The sequence below is a fragment of the Colletotrichum karsti genome (assembly GCF_011947395.1).
Source record: "Colletotrichum karsti strain CkLH20 chromosome Unknown Scaffold19, whole genome shotgun sequence".
Taxonomy (NCBI): Eukaryota; Fungi; Ascomycota; class Sordariomycetes; order Glomerellales; family Glomerellaceae; genus Colletotrichum; species Colletotrichum karsti.
The window spans coordinates 690,143-710,329 of NW_024065919.1; the positions used below are offsets into that span (position 1 = coordinate 690,143).

The 20,187-nt window shown below is 54.3% G+C and overlaps 5 protein-coding genes across 5 annotated transcripts; 2 read left to right on the plus strand and 3 right to left on the minus strand.

Moving 5' to 3' along the window:
* Positions 1-4,856: 4,856 nt before the first annotated feature.
* Positions 4,857-7,249, plus strand: CkaCkLH20_06542 (C2H2 transcription factor; the record flags this gene model as incomplete). Its single annotated transcript, XM_038889259.1, has 3 exons — positions 4,857-5,791; positions 5,849-6,795; positions 6,849-7,249. The coding sequence occupies 3 exons, from the start codon at positions 4,857-4,859 to the stop codon at positions 7,247-7,249; spliced, it is 2,283 nt and encodes a 760-aa protein (XP_038745557.1).
* A 1,999-nt stretch (positions 7,250-9,248) lies between these two features.
* Positions 9,249-10,792, plus strand: CkaCkLH20_06543 (uncharacterized protein; the record flags this gene model as incomplete). The annotated part of the gene is made up of 5 exons (XM_038889260.1): positions 9,249-9,783; positions 9,837-10,006; positions 10,074-10,373; positions 10,424-10,564; positions 10,619-10,792. The coding sequence occupies 5 exons, from the start codon at positions 9,249-9,251 to the stop codon at positions 10,790-10,792; spliced, it is 1,320 nt and encodes a 439-aa protein (XP_038745558.1).
* Positions 10,793-11,157: 365 nt separating this feature from the next.
* Positions 11,158-11,454, minus strand: CkaCkLH20_06544 (uncharacterized protein; the record flags this gene model as incomplete). Its single annotated transcript, XM_038889261.1, has 2 exons — positions 11,158-11,362; positions 11,423-11,454. 2 exons carry the CDS (start codon positions 11,452-11,454, stop codon positions 11,158-11,160), a joined length of 237 nt encoding a protein of 78 aa, XP_038745559.1.
* A 4,561-nt stretch (positions 11,455-16,015) lies between these two features.
* CkaCkLH20_06545 (isoamyl alcohol) lies at positions 16,016-17,406 on the minus strand (the record flags this gene model as incomplete). Its single annotated transcript, XM_038889262.1, has 2 exons — positions 16,016-16,884; positions 16,944-17,406. The coding sequence occupies 2 exons, from the start codon at positions 17,404-17,406 to the stop codon at positions 16,016-16,018; spliced, it is 1,332 nt and encodes a 443-aa protein (XP_038745560.1).
* Positions 17,407-18,424: 1,018 nt separating this feature from the next.
* Positions 18,425-20,071, minus strand: CkaCkLH20_06546 (vhs domain-containing protein; the record flags this gene model as incomplete). Its single annotated transcript, XM_038889263.1, has 5 exons — positions 18,425-18,699; positions 18,753-18,909; positions 18,959-19,420; positions 19,466-19,861; positions 19,994-20,071. The coding sequence occupies 5 exons, from the start codon at positions 20,069-20,071 to the stop codon at positions 18,425-18,427; spliced, it is 1,368 nt and encodes a 455-aa protein (XP_038745561.1).
* Positions 20,072-20,187: the final 116 nt, after the last annotated feature.

Sequence of the window (20,187 nt, forward strand, 5' to 3'; positions counted from 1 at the left end):
AAATCTTGCCCGTCCCGTTTGCCCACTCACACACACTTTCACCCACACCATCACGCATCGCCCATACCGCTCAGTTGCAGGACAGCAGCCATCGGGAAATTTATTCAACTCGGTTTGGAGATGGGATGTCACGGTCTGTGGAGGGGGGCGTTTCCCTTCGACGCAGCGGTGGGAGGGGCACCAGAAGATTCGAATGCAATTTCCCGCCACCCAGAACGCCCTGAGATGGCAGCGTCGCGAGGGGTAGGAACCCGAATCTGGTCAAGTGAGCCAAACGCCCATCGCGCCGGATGCTTGCCGAAGAGAGAAACAAGAGTTTCACGGAGACAACGAGTCTCGTCGCCTTCCGAAAAGAGAGAAATGAGCTGTCGACAGGTTTCCTTTCGGTCGAGCTGGCGACGGGGTGCGCCGCATCTTGGATGGACGACGGCGGCTCTCACCGGATACAGACCGGGATGCGCAGAACTGCCTTCTTCTCAGAGGTATCTGAGGGACTGATTGACGAGACAGGGTCACTCTTCTTTCCCTGCGTTGAAGTCGCACCGAGACACCCGACTGCGACTCTCGTGCCCGCTCGTGTAAATCATCTACATGGCCTCGACGGAGCAGACAAAACCCAAGCATCGAGCAACACACCATGTAACAGTACTACAGCTGTTCTGTTGACGCAGTGAGTGCCTTTTGAATTTGCGCAATACTCCGTAGCTCACGTCTAATGTGCTCCGCAGTATCTCTGCCATGAGGTCAGGTTCCTCGGGAGATTTTACGTTTCCACAACCCCTCTCTGCGCTCGTCAAGCTCCAGCTCCCGTCCATTCCAGAGCGTGTCTCGGACTCCGCAGTTGGAGACGTTCAGCTATTCGTGCAAGGGTGACTGTCTTGACCTTTCGTTGCCTAGGAGCACGAGCAGACTCGATTCCTCTCTTGATACAACACAACAACGCGGGCGTGAGAGACAAGATATCTGTTGAGCATCAATTGATCGCCGCGCCTGTTCTCCATTGCCATCACCAGCATGTGCATCTGTACAACAGACCAGAAGGGGCTGGGGTTTGAAGTGATCGACCAAGCTGATCGATCAGGCCAGGCGAGGCGGGCAATCTGCTTCATGTGGTTTCTCCAAATCCAAGAGGACGAGCGAGCGGTTCGTTGGCAAAAGGTCCTCTCGCAGTCATGATCCAGGGTTCCCTGACATCTGTCGACCGCTAATGCCGGGCTGTGATTGGCGCGTCTTGAAGGCTGTCGTCTCCCGGGTCGGTCCTCCGGTGCCCAACCAGGACGGATCCATGCCTTTCAGTAAAGCCTCGGAGCGTCAGTGCAGCTGGCACGGACGGCTCCGAGGAAGGAGAGAGAGAGGGATGGCCCCGGCGAGCGAGAGCTTGCCTTGGGGAAGAAAAGAGGGGAAGTGAGGTAAGGAATGTCAGTGCAAGGTGTCGGGACGGATTAGAAGTGAGGAGTACAGCAATGGCTTTTATCAACAAAACTCTGACGACGGATGAGACGAGATGCTGATCTACTACGATCCAACAAGACGTACGTCAGTATTCGGTAAACCGAAGAAACATTTCGAAAACATACAAGACACAGCAAAACAACATGTGCGAACAAAAACATCGGCTCTCAATGACCCTTACCGACAAGCGACATATGATTTCATGGCCGACTTTTCATTGGCATTGGCGCAAGACACCTAGCAGAGTGAAGCTCCCCGCCCCAGCTTCCCCCACCACATGCAACCCTTTTTTGGCATGTTGAGCAGGGCAGACCTGGAAGCTTGGCCGGGGCAGTACTTGGTGAAGTCAGCATGGGAGGGTATCTTCTGTGCGAGAAACAGGGGGATGAGGTACTTCACACATGTCAACATACATGTCACCACCAAACCAAGCCCGGGCCCCACGGGCGGTGTTCTCACAATTGCTGCTCCAACTGTGAACCACCCCCTTCGCCGGCAGGCCACCATCATTTTTCAGGTGCTCCCGTTTAATGCTTGGCCATCTCTGTTATGTTCCTCCCTTGCTTGCCGCTGCCGCTGCTACTGCCGCCGTGCCGTGGTGTGTGTTTGGTGTCTGGTGTCTGGTGTCTGGTCCACCTCATTAGTGTGTGAGTGGTGAGTGGTGAGAGTGAGAGTGAGAGTGAGATGTGCTTATGTACACGTCGGTACGTACCCTCGCGCAGCTTCTCCAATGCGGAGAGAGAGGAGACAACCCCAGACCCCAGATTCCTGCTTGGATTTCCCCCATTCAACGGAAGCCAATTCTTTCTCTCCTCATCACTCTCTCCACCTTTTCCCACCCACTGCTCAATGCCATTGCCATTACTATTGCCAATACCATTGCCGCCATCGCGCCGACGACTCCCATCACCTCGGCCGCCACCAAATAGCACCGCACGTATCCGTACACACGCTTCACCTCACTCACCACAGCGGCTTCTGCTACTCTAAACTGCGTCGCATCTTTCGCCCCTCATCCTCCTCCACCATCGCCTTACCCGCCTCCTCTTCTCCTCTCCTCACGACTGTCGACTTCTCCATCTCCGACGTGTACGAACGACTTGCCGCTGCCGCCTCTCCACGACTTGAAGCAAGACCGTTACATTGAGACCGGCATCACCCCATTGATCTCCCGCGGCACTTCATCATACGGCCTTTACCTCTGCTTCTGCTTCTGCCGCGAGGGTACTGACTTCACACCGAGGCATCGGCTCTTTTACGCTTCTCCTCACGCGACATCATTCCATCTGGGCTATTCGTACCTTTTTCTTCGCCTCTACCTGCTACCTGCTACCTGCGCACGCAAACACCCTGGAACTCCGCACCGCAAACCGTCAACGTCGATCTTGTCCTCTATCCGACCATCCTTCGTCGTCTGTTTGTCGCACGGCGCCGCACACAACCGACGTCTCCGTGGACCGTACCAACTTCCCCTCTTCAGCTCCCTCCGCCGTCAGCTCCTAGCTCAACCTCCTCCAGCTCCAGCTCTAGCTCTCCAAAGCTCCAAGCTCTCGTACTCCACGCTCCATCTGCCATTGCCCGCTCCGGCTTCCACTCCAACGCCGCGGCTCGCAGCAGCAAGCGTTTCTCATTGTCTCGCTTTGCCCCCTTCCGCTCCGCGTTCGAGTTCCACCTCGTCGTGCTCGTCCGCCGTCGCCCTGGCCCTGTCGAACCGGCTGGCCAACTTTTGCGCCTGAGGTACGGGTTCGCGCCTACTACTCGCGCCGCACGTCTCCTCTTACTCCTCCTTCTCCTCCTCCTCATCTTCTCCCGAGAAAGAGACGTCTCCTCATTCATCTCCATCATTCCCCGCCTTTTGCTATCCCACCCCCTCCCTGCCAATTCATCTCGCGCTCGCTGCCACTTTATCCAAGGTTGTTTTGTTTGAGCCGAGTACATCCATCCCCTTCACATTCGCATGCATGCTTGTTTGTGTCTTCACTCCGACGCCCAAACATCCAGACCCAATTGCCGCGGCCTCCCACAACGCGAACCCTTCATACTCCAACATCACTCTACCTGTATCCCTCGTGTCACTCTCACTCATTGTGCCGTGACACCAGTCCTCCCTCCTCTTCCCTATCGCTGCCGTCACGCTCTTCACAACTCGCCAACCCTGCCGCCGGGACATCCCACTCCGAAATCCAACTTCTACTCCGCTGCGAGCCACTTCCGCATGATTTGCAGCAACGGCTGAAGTCATTGCAAACAGCATTCGCCGTCGCCAGTTGAAGCCAACGCCAGCCCGCAGACATCTGAGACTCGCGAGCGTGAGGCTTGCATGAGAGTCAAAATAGGGCGAGGGGCACTAGGTCGGCCGTACTGACGCACGCTTCTCTCACGTCGCCGCTCTCTCGAACTAGACGTTGAACCCCTTCTTTCAACTACATCGCCATATCGATACACGCTGCGCACCCCGCAAAGTATCTCCCTTCGAACCCAACTCTGCTCCGCCTACCTCCTCCATCTCCCCCACTTTCTTGTGCTGTGTGACCTTGGAGGCCCTCAACCTGTCTATACCTATCCGAGCACACAGCACCCTCCTCTGCTACCTGACCTTGCCCAAGGTAGCCTTTTCTCAGAATGGTCCCTCTACAGTCGATAGAGGGCTTGCCTCCTCACGGAGCCTCTGGAGCTGGCGAGAATGGGGAAATCCGACAGCAGAAACCCAAGACCTTGCCATGTAAATACTGCAGCAAACGCTTTAGGTGAGTTGACCCCCCGAGGTGTGAGGCCCCCAACCTGACTTTGCCCTACCTTGGCTCTCATTCTGTACCTGGTATTAGCTTACATTGCTTTTGTATTTTAGGCGTGTGGAGCATGTCCAAAGGCACGAGAGGACACACACCAAGGAGAAGCCCTTTGCCTGCGGTTGGGCTCGCTGTGGGAAAACGTTCGGACGACGGTGAGTCCCTCTCAACCTTACCCCCCGGTATTTCGTCATTTCCTTTTGCCCAACTACATACTCACTTTCACCACATCAACACTATATGCTGCTGTATTCCTCACACACATGCACCACACCACCCAAAGTACCTTATCACAAGCCTTTCCCCCAACCTAACCCCGATCCTGCTCCACCCCTTCCTCACCCCTGATATTTCACTCTCAACAACGTCGGCATCCCCTTTCATCTGGTCAAGAGACATGCTTATATGGACATCAGTGATTTACTTGTCCGCCATGAGAAACTCGTTCATCTCAACGAGGGTAGTAAGGAGAATAATCGCCCTCGAAAGACTTCCTCCAGCACCCACAATCCACCGTCTTCCTCCGACAGTCATGTTGAACACGAGATGTTGGGCGTTCAGCGCCAGCCACAACCACAATACCATCAGGAGTCGATAACGGCCGTGGCATCGACCATGGCCCCCGATCCTCGCATGCCGGGGCCGGCCCGTGCCGCTGCCTGCAACCTTGACCTGCTCTCTGATGCGGCTCTGGCCAGCGAGGTTAATCCCATGCAGCAACCGATGATGGCGGATATGGGCCGACCGCCTTCGGATCATGCGAGGATCAAGTCTTACGATGAGCAGATGGGGTATCCTGAACGCCCGCGAGAGGACCCGAATGTGCTGGCGCCCGGATTTGCGCCGCAGCCGCCAGTTGCTCCTTACGATGACTATCACATTTTTCTGGACGACCTTGGAACATCTTCTTACCTTCCACCACCATTCGAATCTGATCAGCAGATAGGCGGGCTGTGGCCGCGTGGCGACCTTCATCAGCGCGGACCATCAAAGCCATCGTCGCAGTTCCCCTCACGCTTTCCCTCGGTGCAGCCGGATGGCCGGGAGATCATGGAAGGAGGCCCACGAAGCCACGAGGAGTCTATGAGAGCACCGCTTCGAATATCCGCTGCCGACCACACGGTCATCAAGAACAGACTCGAGGAGTTCTCCTCTGTCATCCCCAACGACTTTGTCTTCCCATCCCGCCACACGCTCACTCGCTTCTTGGAGGGTTACATTGGTGGTTTCCACGAATATCTTCCGTTCCTCCACATTCCGACATTGACGCCTGCGGAGATGGCGCCGGAGCTTCTACTCGCCATCTTGGCAGTTGGTGCACAGTATCGGTTTGAGCACGGCAGAGGCCATGCCTTGTGGTATGCCGCTAAGGCTGTAGCTTTGGAGCAAATTCGAAGACGACACAGTCACGAGGTGCACGCTCTGCTGCCAACCCCGGCTGCTTACAGTCCTCATTCGACCCGACCATCCCCAAGCTCCGGATTCAGGCACACCTTCGCCTCGGCACAGCAAGACCGCCCAATGACCCAAGACACCCATCGTGAGCCGTTGTAAGTGTGCTCGTAGTTGTGAGAATCACTTGTAGGATGCTGATGTAGACACCGCAGCTCTCCTAATACCCCACAAGCCCGCCTGGAGACCACCCAGGCCGTTCTTTTGCTCTTCGCCGTCGGACTGTGGGGTGCAAAGGCAATCCTCCACGAGGCTTTGTCACTTCAAAGTCATCTTGCCATGCTAGTCCGCGAGGAAGGCTTGGTTGCCGAATCCAGTCCTGCTGTGGCAACGGAATGGGAGACTTGGATTCGATTCGAAGGCGCAACTCGCACCAAACTAATCGCCTACTGCTTCTTCAACCTGTGCAGCATAGCTTACAGCATGCCACCCCTCATCCTGACTTCTGAACTCGGCCTTTACCTTCCGTATCCTTCTCGAATGTGGAGGGCAGAGTCGGCTTGGCAGTGGCAGGAAGTTCGACAAGCATACCCGTCCGTCGAGATTACCGTACACGATGCCTTCGCTAGGCTTTTTGGACGATCACATCAAGGCCTCCCTCCACACATGTCCTCTCTAGGCAACTACGTGTTGATCCACGCTCTGCTTCAACATGTTTACCTGCTGAAGCAAACCTCGCTTGCGCTCAGCTCGCCGTTCGAACCCCAAAGAGGTCTGAAGCCGGAGGACGTCGAGGAAGTGACACAGGCCTTGCGAGTATGGCAGCTCAGCTTCGAACACCGACACCAATTGCGGGCTGCCGAATCCGGACACATCGGTAACAGCGACTCATTCCAAGGCGGGCCTGTTGCGTTCAACTCCACAGCCCTCCTACGTCTCGCGTACATGCGTCTTTACACAGAAATACCGCCGGGCAGGTCCCTCGAAACCCGAGATCACATGCTGGTGGCCTCGTCTCTCAGCAATATGCCCCTTTTGGTTCGGACACTGCGGCTGCACAGAGCAGTTTTCCAAGCAATCCACGCCCTGTCGATGCTGGTCAAAGCTGGAGTTAACTACGTAGCGAGAACGAAGTCGTTGGAATGGAGTATTCAGCATTCCTGTAAGTTTCCGCACCAAACATCATAAAAGCGTACTAACGTCGGCTGGTTGCAGTGTGTAATTTCGAATGCGCCATACTGCTGTCAAAGTGGCTCCTTACCCTCGCATCGATCGGACCGAATGACCCTCCCGCAACGGCCGAGGAGAAGAACCTGCTAGAGTCGGTCAGAAGAATGCTGGACGAGACCGAATTCGCCGTGCCCATCGACCCGTCCCTGGGCGGACCTGCGGCTGGCCAGCCTGCGACTACAGAAGTCTCTGCAAACGACAGCACGCGTCTACGACAGCTTGCGGCTGCGGTCATTCGTCTCTGGGCGGAGACGTTTAAGGGCTCGCACATATTCGATATGGTCCGGGTGATGGGAAACAGCCTGGATGGCTACGCCAATTTGGTTGAGAAGCCGCGCGACAGGACACCGCTGGGAAGGATCGTGCATGATCCCAATCTTACGTAGCGGCTTTGTTGAGCAACTGAGGCTTTCTCGAGTACGGACGGGACGAGCCTACAATCCGAAAAGCTCTAGGCGAGAGGGGCCTGCTCTATGAGGCTGGATGCGTGACCGCGTGCTGCCAAGGTGCAGCCTCTCCCGAACAGGCCACCTGCGCGCTACCTGCGGCGCAGTGTGTGCCTACAGGGGTGAGCGGCTGTTCGCAGGGCCCAAGATGCGCGGGTGCTGTGCAAAACGGCGCCTTTGTGTTACCAAAAGCTGCCCCTAAAAACCAGAGGTTTGGGGGTTCAGGGACCGATGCAGGCCAGGCGTGTCGTTATGGATTCGAGTCTGAGGCGTTGTCGGGATTTCGGGGCGGCGACCCGGCGGATAGGTACCGGTCAGGAAATTTGGGGTTGAAGAGAGGGGGAATCGCCGCTGGCAACGTGGGCAGGGACCGAAGTTGGGTATTGTTGCATTGGCTTTTTGTAAGGTTGTGTGGGTGCATCGACACCCACGTTGTTGTTTGTTTATTGATCATGTCATGAGTTGGTGCTGCTGCGACGAGGCGACATGTAGTGGCTGGCGTCTGTAGCTTTGACAAGGTTGTGGGATGAGTAATGAAGTGTTTATACTTGATGAAATCAGAGGCGTCCCTTGGACCTGTCTCGGCTTGGTTATCGATGGTGTCGACGTTGCGTTCGGTTTAATGTTGACGATTTAACAATATCCTCAACATTGTCACCGCATCCAATCGCGCTGACTAGCAAATGGCACCTTGCCGCATTTTCACAACAGCATCGAAGATCCTGCCTCTTTACAGGAATTGAACGAAGCTTAGGCTGTTCAAACCCCAAGATTCGAGTAGACTTGATCATAGCATGGCGTGGGCAGTATTGTCTTCGGCACGGGCGTACAGCGTGTTCCCGACTCGAGGGAAGTTCTGACTGTAATTACTATATAAAGGCGGGAGCCTTCGATTGATGACTAGAGGGCAACGCGATCCGACTTGGCTAACTGGTGATGACGCTTTTGTCTAAGGATGCTGATGACGGATCGGGCCAATATCGGAGACTAGTGCGTGGAGAGCGGCGTGGAGAAGGCCGTTTTGTCGATGGCGAATGCTTGGTATTGTCTGGCATCTCTATTTGCTGTTTATACAGAGGGTATGACGCCGTGAGGGAGAAAGGTTGGGGGGATGGTTGATTTTGGCAGCGAGAGGGTAGCGGTAATCTGGGATTGGAAAGTGACGGCCCGCATTGCATCCCTCAGTTCAATCAGTTGACATGAATCGAACCCTCAAGCTTGCCGAACACCGACTGAGTGCACCACCTGGACTTTATATATCGGCATCTTGGACTCTGGGAGGAAACAGCTATGAGGGGATCCCAGCCCTTCCGCTGAGCGTCATTATCATATCAGGTGAGCGGGCAACTACATCCGGGAGAGTGAAGTCTTTGCCGGTGCTCTTCTTCGTTGCTTCTGAACTCATTGGACCTCTAGTGCCGTGAGAGAAGCACGAGTTTGGCTCTGGCATTTGATGAGTGCAGAAAGCTTGGTCAGATGATCAGAGAGGGGGGCGAGCCTTCGGGGACATTTATCTGAAAGTAACGGCCATTGACGTCCCAATCAACCGTGCTGTCGACGGGCCTGACCCAAGGAATTGCACCCCCCAACGTGGGATACCGACGGCGACCACGAAGCCGACGGGAGATGTTGTAAGAAGGGCGGGTGCTGCTGCTGCCTCTCGGATAGAGCATAGCACGTGAATCGCCACGTGACTCCGCATTATTTCGCGTCGCATCCTCGTCGCGTCTTCTCCGCGTCCCGCCAAACCTATGACGACACCAAAAAACCGTTTGTTTCCAGGTTGCAACGACAACTTTGACGACGCCACACCAATTGATTGCCATTGCGCCACGAATCCGTCGTTCTGGGATTCTGATACCGATAGTTCCCGAGTCATCCGGGCCCTCCTCCACTCCCCCCAATTGAGACAGACGGAAAGTCAATCGACGGGACGAACATGCCCGCCCGCAAGCGCGCCGCTTCGCCGTTGGCGGACGAGCCCCGCCGGCGATCCGGACGGGTCACGAATACGCCCAAGAAGAGCAAGTACTTCGAGGAGGATGATGACGAGGACGATGACGGTGATGAGGGGTTTGATGTCAAGAATGGTGGGCAGGAGAGTGAGGTCGATGATGATGAAGAAGAGGAGGAGGAGGAACAGCCGAAGAAGAGGGGACGAGGACGGCCCAAGGGCGCTGTTGCGAAGGCTAAGCCCAAGCCCAAGGCGAAGGCCCCGGTGAAGAAGGTTGTCAAGAAACAAAAGGTCGAAGAGACCTCGGACGATTACCAAGACGAGCAAGCTGAGGAAGAGGATGAAGAAGACGAGCCGGAGGAGGACGACGATGACGAGGACCGGCCGAAGGTTACCATTATTCCCCTGGAGAAGATGAGGGGCCTTGATGGTGTTGAGTACGCCGAGGAGAGGCTGCACAAGAACACGTTGCTGTTCCTGAAGGATCTGAAGGCGAATAACGTGAGGTCTTGGCTCAAGAGTAGGTTTCCCATACAGACACAGAATGGGGTGTGGGCTGATGCTTTTGAATAGGCCACGATGGCGAGTATAGGCGCGCCTTGAGGGACTGGCAGTCGTTCGTCGAGACGATCACGGAGAAGATCACCGAGGTCGACTTCACCATCCCCGAGCTGCCCGTCAAGGACGTCATCTTCCGGATTCACCGGGACATCCGGTTCAGCAAGAACCCGACGCCATACAAGGTAAGCCATTCCCTCCATTTTATCTTCAAAATACACACGAATTAGATCGCTGATTCACAAACAATAGCCTCACTTCTCCGCCGCATGGTCCAGGACGGGCAAGAAGGGCCCGTACGCGTGCTACTACATCCACCTCGAGCCCGGCTCGTGCTTTGTCGGCGGCGGGCTGTGGTGTCCCGAGGCCGATCACCTGCGGAAGCTCAGAGAGAGCATCGACGAGCGGCCGCGGCGGTGGAGGAGGGTCCTCAACGATGAGCGGTTCAAGAGGACGTTCTTGCCCAAGGCGGGGAAGAAGGGCGGGGACGAGGCGGCGTTGTTGGCGTTTGCGGATGTGAATAAGGGGAATGCGTTGAAGAAGAAGCCCATGGTGAGTGGTGATCTAGTTGTGGTGAGTTGCTGATGTTGACGTCTGGACAGAATTACTCCGCCGACCACCGCGACATTGAGTTGTTGAAGCTGCGCAACTTTACGATCAGCAAAAAGGTTGATGATCGGATCTTTACGGAGGACGATGCGCAGGAGAAAGTGTGCGAGGTCATTGCTGCCATGGAGCCTTTCGTAAGTCCAGCCCTTTGCGAGACGATGTTGATACACGGGCTAATTATTGGGCAGATCACCTTCTTGAATAACATCGTCATGCCGGATCCTAACCTTGATGATGACGAGAGTGATGAGGAGGATGGGGATGAGGGTGAGAATGGGGATGATCAGGTCGACGCTCCGCCTGAGGAGAGCGGCGATGAGGAGGAGGAGGAGGGCAAGGATTGGAGTACGCACAAGTTCTGAGTGTTAAGTCGAACGCAGACCGTGACTTGGGATTGATGACTGAGAGGTTCGTGCCGGGAACCTCGCCCACTGGATCCATTTGCGCGTGAGAAAGGGTACTATTCTTGTAAATCATATATTGGGAACAAGTGTCAATGGGCAGCTGTAGGAGAACTACCCTTCGTTACGTTGTCTGAACCTCATGGCTTCAAGTGAGCTATATTATGGCGACAGCTAAAAGAACTCATTCGTTCTAGGAGACGGGTAGCAATGGTGTTTCTATCGAGATCCTGTGTGACGCATGGATGGCTCATGAAGAACCACCAATTCCTACATTACTCGTCCGATTCAAGATGAGTCTAGCCAACCCCCTTCAACGAAACCACTTATTCCTCAAACTGTGAACCCATGTAGGCTAAGTCCGATCCGATATCATACCCCTCGACAGCATCCTTCTTCTTGATATCTTTCTTGTCCTTCTTATGTCCAGACTTTGCCTTCTTCGTGGCTTTGGAGGTTTGTCTTGTCGGCGAGCCGCATCGGGCAATCGTGCTCGAGGTATCGTCGGATGGACGAGAAGAGCGGATAGGGCTAGAAGCATGATGTCAGGACGGAATATGACAATGGGAGGTGGAAAGAGGTTGGGCTTACGTTGGCTTGGACGTCTTCTTAATAGAACCCATGATGGTTTGGAAGGCTTCTCGGCCGGGGCAGGGCGATCTTGATATGGAGGAGGTCTTGGAGCTGATAATCGAATAGGTATGAGAACCTGAACAATATGCACACGACTAGACAGGGCTTCTTGAGCAGGGTATATGTAATGTCATTAGATATCCTTTAGCCCGTCTAATGGAAGATTGGTGCGTTATCGTAAGAATAGATGAGTGGTTGAGAGGATGATGAAGTGATGACAACCCTTTGGAAGGGGAAGTCCTTATTATTTATGTTCCCATAGACTTTTGAGAGGCTTTTGGGACGAATCTGGGCCGGTGTAGCCTGCAATCTGCCTGGAACTGACAAAATCTATCGACGGGAAACTCACCCACCAGTCTGTAAGAGAGTCTAGCCCAACAGCTTAATAGTCATAATGCCAAGAATACTTACAAGGCGCTTTAAGTCCGGCTTCGTTCTTGTCACTCTCCTAATCGATACCTGCTCCGTCTCACTACCAAAAGTAAGAGTAGACTTCCTGTAATCTTGCCCGGCAGTAACATATAAGGCTGCCTTAACCTATCTGGCCTTACCTCGAGGGCCATGGATGAGCTGGCGTTGCACGACTGAGACAATCTCTCATCCCCTGTTGTAGCCTCCTTTTTTACCTTACACATCAAGTTGAACCATTGCATCATGCCGGCCGAGTCTGCCAGCATAATTCTCAAAAGATGATTGGCTAATCACCTTTTGTTGGAGACTAGAACCAGGCAATGCATGCCAAAGTGCAGAAGCGTTCCGATGACTTGCGGTGTTATCCCACAGCCGACTTAACCACGCGCCTGACCGATGGAAAGCAATGAATGGTGTAGGGGTCTCTTTTTCTATTGGATCTTCACCTTTTGTTAACCATTTCAAAGCCGCGATTCCTGCATGCTTTTGCTATTGCGCAGACAAACGACGCGCATCTAACCGCGGTTGCAGCGCCACTACTACCTGATTGGGCATTCACCTTTTGTTCTGTCCTAATCTGCGCTGAGGTTGGGTCGGATATATGTGGTTCCTAGCCGTGCCGTCTGCGCCCAAGTAGAAGAACAGTTGCCAAGAGTGTGGCTTCCTTCTCCATTGTCAATTGGGTTCTCCCGTTTTGTTGATGTAATGATTGGTCGTCTTGGTAAACAACAGCCGGAAATGATGTCTGATAAGCACGTCGGTCCTTGAGAACTGATTGGCGAATCCCCTTTTACAGGTTGCACAAGGAAGCGCAGGCAGTCAGATGTCATGAACGATGTACGTACTCTTGCAGTGTGAGTTGTCTTTACCGCCAACCTTTCCTAAAACGAGGCGGCCGCTGCCTGGTATGCCTTGGGCGAACTCCAAGCCCTTATATAAGTATGTCCGGCTGTCCCTCGTATCCATTTACCTTTCATTTGCTCATCATCTCATGTTTTGTTGTGGCGAGGATCGAAACGTTGCTTTGAACAGTACCTCCCGTAAAGCAAATGGACATTCGCAGAAGGTCGGTCTCGGGCCTCTTCGAATCCATTTACTTCTTGAGGACTATTTGTCTGTCTTGAATCAAAGAATTCACATCTCTTCTAGTCGTGACTAAGATTTTCGAAATCCATCACAGCTATGGACCCCCTCGCGAACGACGAACCCATATCGGGACGAACCCTCCAGCATATTCCTTATAACCAACGCTGGGACTATCTCAAGGATATCATTGTTGACGCTTTCCTCGGGAGAAATCCAACGAGGCCCGCCCTCCAATTCAAACAGTTATCTGAATTCATGGAGACAAATCATGCTTTCAGTGCGCGGTATGTTGAGCCTTATCATGTAGCGCCAATAGCCGTTCATTTAACACAAAATACCTGCAGGCCTGAAGATTACCGATATCGTCTCCGCAAATGGAACATTCGAAAAAACACCAAAGAGGGGGATAAAGAAGCCATCGTCAAAGCCCTTGGCAAACGCAATCGCTCGGAGGGTAGTGTAAACTCTGTGCAGGTTCAACAAGGGGACTCGATGACGCCTGTTGATAGCAAACAGCTGAAACGGTATTTGAGGGACAGCATTCGTCATCACACAATCTCGCCATTGACTCCAGGAATGTAAGTTGACACATGACATGACATTTATGGTAGTCTCAAATAGGAAAATAACCATGACTATAGCTTCTCAAGATGGAATCTTCCATACACAGCGTACCGAGCCTCACTTCCAAGACAGGCAAATCACCATTCTCCGTTTGGTCATGGCCCTATGACGCCGGAGAATATCAGCATCACCAGCCCCGAGGCCAATTTTCAAGGTTTCGGGATGACACCTACATTTGCCATGGTTCAGCAAAAAGCGATGCTCGACCGTTCCAATTTGCTCTTGCAAGGTCGCAGAGAAGATTTGTTAAGCCGGTGCAATGCTGGCGACAGAAGGTAGCAATTCCCCCTGGGTGTCTGCATGCTACTTAGCCTCGATGTTAACCACTCGTACAGGATTATTTCCAACTGGCTCTATGACTATTGGATGCACTGCTTCATAACTGCCAAGTTTTGGGGACTCGGACCTCAAGAATGGACCGCTCACCTGGTCTCGCAAGTCATTCTGAGCCCTGCTTTGATGGGACCGCCGCAGTCTTTTGACTCGCGATTCGTATCGTTTCCGGTCTCGCTTAGGCAAAATGATCCATCGAACGAGGTTATCGGGCCGATAGACACTTGCTTTTGGGTCATTCACTATTCGGCAACGCCGGATTATGAAAGAGTGGAATCTCCGCCTGTGGATGACCAAATGCAGGCGCCCTTTGAACTACATGATCAATCTTCGTGGACACCATGGCCAAATTCCGAGACGGAAAACCGATCTTACCAGAAATCCATAGAATGCGCTTTCATTCATAACCGCTTTAGCATGATTGCGTTTGAGGATGTAATGGTGTCCCACAAGTCGATTGCGGATGCTATTTTGAAGTCGCCGCAGGATTCAGCACTGGACTCTTGGGCGTTTGCGATCATGACAGGCAACAGAAACCTCATCGGACAGCTGGAAGACCAAAAGAGAAGTTCACGTATAGATCTCGACTTCGGAGCAATAGATCCCTACCATCTTGCAGCGTCTTTTCTGGACGGCGGCAAAACCTGCTGCCATATGATTTGCGACCTTACACAGATTATGGAAAGTTGGCACCCGATCGCTCTCAACAACCTGGATTCCAATGGACATACTATACTCGATAGCCTCATGATATCGATCTTACGTTCTCACACCAATCTCACACCTGCGGAGGTCAGCACAAGCTTCGTTCAGTGTTTCCGCTTTCCTGGTGAAGAGAAGGACATTTGCGGACGGTGGGACGCCAACTCACCGGAAGTGCAACGTTTACTGAAAGCCGGGAGGCACAGAATTCCCGAGAACTGGAAACACAACTTCTGCCATAGTTCTGTGCAGGCAGTGTGTCACAGCGTTATAGCAGTGTTCATGACGCCATCGAGGCCCGACATCAACACCTTTAGCGGTCTCTTTCGACGCCGTTGCCGCGGTGTCGATTGTAGACTCGAGAGTGAGATGAGGTTGGGGCCCCTACATGCTCTGGTCGCTGTGGCGTTCTATTTGGCCGAGAATGGCAAAGATGGCGAGAACATGTTTGGAGCTGTGGCATTGCTTGTTTGCATGCTCGTTCTCGGCACAGACACAACTCTGTTGGCCGATATATCAGTGCGGGATCTCTTCTCGTCTGTTGAACAGGACCAGTGCAGTCATCGTTCCATTACTGCAATGGAGCTGGCCGACCAAGTTCCGCAGGATGTTATTGATGGGTGGAAACCATCGTGTAGACTTGGCTGGAGATGCCTGTCCTTGATTCTTCGTCGTGCTACAAGACTGCCGCACAACCGCCACTTCTCAACCAAATTCAGCAATTTAGATACGCCTGATCGTGAGGAGGAGGAGGAAGCAGAACAAGACGAAAGATTGGATCCAAGCAATCGGTGTGCTTTTGATGAAGACCATGACTTCATGAAGATACCCTGTTCTGGCGAATCCCTGGGCGTTCTTTGGGCTGCGATCCAGACAGAACTTGTCACATATCGAAGAGTCGGTAGGGGTAATCCAGGAATTTCGCCCAAGTTTGACTTTGTGGCGCTTCTGAGATGGCTCGAAGAAGAAACTCCCAACTTCGAAACATCTTTGGTTAACGACGGTTGGATGAAGGAGCACTCATCATGCGGATGGTTCGGGCGGAGCGACAATAACCAGTGCCCCGCCCCCGGCGCGACAGCGGCTGAAGTGTCTTCGAAATACTTCATGAATATGGATATTTGGACGAGAGCGACTTTCGTCGAGGAAATGATGCCATTAGGACATGACAGGTACTAATACCGTCCATCATGAAACTCTCCGGAGGTCCAAGTCTAGTTCATTCCAATACACGTTCAAAGGCCTTGTCGCTTCGTTGCTAGTGCCTTAGGTTTATATGGAGGAATTGGTGGTATAAGACTCAGTTAATATGTACAATAGAAAAACTGGTATGCGAGTCCATAACACAGGTCTTGATTACATTCACTTGACGATGTGGCATAACACAAAAAATCCTTACAACCAGGTGTAGCACTCGTCAGCAACAGGGACCTCAACGCTGTAAAGCTCCTGCGACCACCACTTGGTAGCAAACCCAACGACGCTGAAGAAGAAGTCGCTCTTGACAGCAAAGCCCTCGGCGCAGTTGGTGTTGTCCTGGCCAATACCAGTACCACCGGTACCAACACCCTGGCTAGCAGACAGAGTGAAGTCGTTGACGAGCTTGGAGTGCGAGGTGACACCGGTGCTCAGATCAATAGCGCCGCCGAGGATGTTGAAAACGAGCTGGACGCCGAGCTCGACGTAGGGGTTGACACCGACAGCGGCCTTCTCGGAGATGTTGGCGTGGGCGGTCCAGACGGGGTCCCAGCCGGTGGCGGCGTTGGCGGACGAGTTGAGCAGGTCGAGATGGAGCTTGGCGTCGGGGAAGTCGAGGCCGAGGTCGGTGGTGACGGTGGCCTTGGCGTCGGCCTCGAGCTCGAGGCCGACGGCGAAGCCGAGGGCGGGGCCGAGCTTGATGATGCCGGGGATGTCGACGAAGTTGTAGCCCAGGTCCTCCGGGTCGTAGGTGAAGTTGCCGGCGTAGGGGGCCTTGACGTCGACGGTGAGGCCGAGGGCGGCGGCGAAGGTGGTGTCGATGTCGAGGGCGAGCTCGTCGACCTTGGGCGGGATGACGGTGTACTTGAGGACGCCGGAGAAGGTCATGGAGGAGGTGAGGGAGGCCTCGTCGGCGGTGACGGCGAGGTAGGGGTCCGCGGTGAAGAGGGTGGTGGCGGCGGGCAGGGAGAGGGAGTTGGAGATGTGCACGCCCTCGTCGTCCCAGGTGATGTCGCGCTTGGCGGGGTTCTGGACGGGGACGTTGGAGAAGACGATCTCCGTCTTGGCTGGGGTGTTTTGTTAGCATCTCCAGTCTCTCAGAGTCGGGAACAAGAGTGAAACTTACTAGCCGTGTTGGCAACGTCGCTCTTGTGAGCGTTAGCGACGACCTTGAGCGTGGCAGCGTCGAAGGAGACGGTGTCCACGAGGAAGAAACCGCGCTCGTTCTCGGCGTCGCAGTTGCCGGCGTGGTTGGTGACCATGACGAAGTCGTCAAGGGCCTGCCAGTCGCGCGAGGTCTGCTCGAAGGCCGCGGTGGCGTTGAAGGTGACGGTGATGCTCTCGGCGGCGCAGTCGACGGCAGCGACGGCTTCGACCTCCTCGAGGACCACGGAAGGGTACTTCATGGCCAGAGAGACGCTCACGAGCTTCTCGTTCTTGGAGCCATACTCGAGAGTGATGTTGCTGGCGGGCACCAGGTTGGCCGGGTCGGCCTTGTTGCAACCCTCGCGAAGGACGGGCTTGAGGGTTGTGGTGGTGTTGGCGGCGTGGGCCGCGGCCGCGAGGGCGAGGGTGACGAGCGCGAGCATCTTGAGCGGCGTGGGAGGGGAGAAGTGAGGACCTACTCAGGGACGGAGGCTGGAGAACCTAAGACATCATAGACTCGGAGGCGGATGAAGTGAGTTCATATATGTGCTTGAGATGGAGCTTGGATTTGGTTATCATCTTGGCGGTAGGTGAGTGTGCGGCACCGTCACAATACTCCCCACCGCGATAGCATGCTCCCATGCAACCTTCCCGTCCACGATGGCCTCATGCAGCTTGTGACGGGTCAGAACCAGAAAAAGGGTGATATTCTCATCTCACCCCAATATCACGCCTCGGTGCACCTTCCACACGCGTTCGCATCGACCCCGCTGAGTAAACGTGCGCGCGAGTCACGAAGAGGTCCCGAGATGCAACACAAGGTTATCGAGTTATCAATTAAATCGCGCCCTTGGTGCAACCTCACGGGCCTTGATTTAACGTCGCATCGAACCGCGGGGTTGGACTCTATGGGATGTTTGCACTTTCGGCCGAGCAATCGAGGAGATTGAAACATAAAGCTCGTGCCTGGCGAGCGAGGTTGTCATTGGAAGAAGCTCACCCCGGGCAGAAAGGATCTGGGCAATATTGACACATGCCGCCGAGGGAATGGCGGGATCGTAGCATCTCCGGCGGGGGCCATCGGGTGGGAAAGCCCGGAAATGGGCTCGGCGGGGACGCTGGGGGACCGGGCGCTGATCCCAAAAGGGGTTTGCGGCCGAAGCCGGGATCCACGGGCGGTAGAAGTCGGTGACCGATTTCGGAAACTCGGGGGAGGGATTTCTGTAACATTGGATAGCTTTAGTGGACATGTGAGAAAAAACGGCCAGGACAGAAAGATTGCTTGAGTCGTTCATCATTATAATCTAGATGGGCGCCTTGCCAGATCAGATGACTTCTGTTCCCAACCTGCGAAAGATATCATCTATCAATCACTTACCCGCCCAACGTAGCGGGGCCTTCCCTGACAGAAATATGATGGCGGACCAAAAGGGAAACCTGGTAAACCTCGACCATCAGATATCACCACCTTGGCTCCCCACGTTCCTGAGCGGGCGTCTCGAGCGCGTTCTTATCGGCAAACGGGTCATCGTCGTCCTCTTCTTCAGAGTCCTGCTGGACTGGCTGAACCGACCGGGCTGGCTGAACGGGAGGTCTCGGGGGCTTCGGAGGAGCGTGCGCTACCATCGGAGCCGGGCGTGGCGGGGCGGGAGGGCGTGGCGAAGGCGTGTGGCCGATGCTCAGGCCAGAGACGTCCGGAGGCGGGGACATGGAATTCTTAGCCTTCTCGGTGACCACTGTCGAAGATTAGCATGGCTTTAATGTGTCCGTGAACGTAAAGCGCTCATACTTCGATAAATATGAGCTTGCTCAGCAAGCTCATCGTCCGAGTCACTATCGGCATCGATCGACCGGTCAAGTTGCTCGAAGGTCATGAGTGCCGTGACAAGCTCGTCGTTGGCTCTGAGAAGACTGCCTAGCCACTCCTCGGATTCGATGTGGTGGATCTAAGACACATTAGGTATATTGGAGGCTCGTTGATGTGATGGGACTCACGTAGCGGAGGATCTTCCTTCTCAACTGCTTGCAGTTCTCGAAGTTTGCCACGGCTTGAGGGTTTTCGGAGATCCGCTCTCTTTCTCTGTTGATACTTTGGAGGGTGTTGTTCAAGTTGGTGGTGGCGATGGAGCTTTCCGCGATGGCGCCCTTCATTGCCTCCTTCTCGAGCTCAAGGTTGAAGGGCTTTCGCTTGCTCTTCTTATCCTTGTCCTTCTTCTTCTTATCTTTGGATGAGCTGAAGAATGAGCTTCCTGAGCTGGACGGGGACTTGGTGTGGCTGAAGGAGGAAACGGCACCAGATGTACCGCCGTAAGGTGTTGGCTGTGTTCTCGAGGACTCGCCAGCACGGCCAGTGGGCGAGGGAGGCTTGTCCTCCTCCTCCTCGCCGAAGGGGTTCTCGGTCTCACGAACAGCCTTGGATCTCTCCTGAGTGGCAGCGACCTTGCGCTTCGGCAGTTCCTGATCTTGTCAGCGGCGGCCTTCAATGCTCTCGTGTAATATTACCTGGTGCAGCTTGGCAATGCGCTCCAAGCCTGGGGTGTTCTTGTACTGAGACCAACTGCGGAACAGCTCGGTGCACTTCTTCTTGACATCGGGATCAGACAGATCAGATGTTCCACAGACTCGCAGACGCTCCAGAAGAGTCTCGTCTGCGAAGGCGCGTTGAAAACGCGGACCGGCGTTCTGGATGAGGCCGTCCAGGATGGTCAGAGCTCTGAGCTGACGGTGAACGTTGCCGTACTTGAGCTTCTTGCGGATAGCGCGAGCGGCCTCGGCGGGTCCGGAGCCTTGAAGCTTGATGACCTCGACGAGGTCGGGGATACCGCTCAGGTCATCCTCCTCGTACGTTTCGCTGGTGAGGGTCTCGATGTTCACCGTGACCGCCGAATACGGCTTCTTCTATAGAGAAGTCAGCACATGCGTAATGTATGTCTGTGAGGCTGATCTCAAAGTTGAGGGTGGTACGGATGGATATTAGTGAAGTGGCTTCAGGTTATGTCTTCGACGACGCGTAGAAATGAGTCGTCTCACTGCGTCGGACAAGCTCTTTTGTGATGGTGCGACGTGAATGAGGATGGAACTGGGGAGTCCTCTTACCTGAGAAAACATGATGCCGTTGGACCTGAAGTCTGCTGTATTCGAAAGTCCGTATCAAAAGGCGTATTGTGCGGGATCAAATATCGATCACCAGTTGTGGCGCGGTCCGAACGAGATGGCGCCGGAGG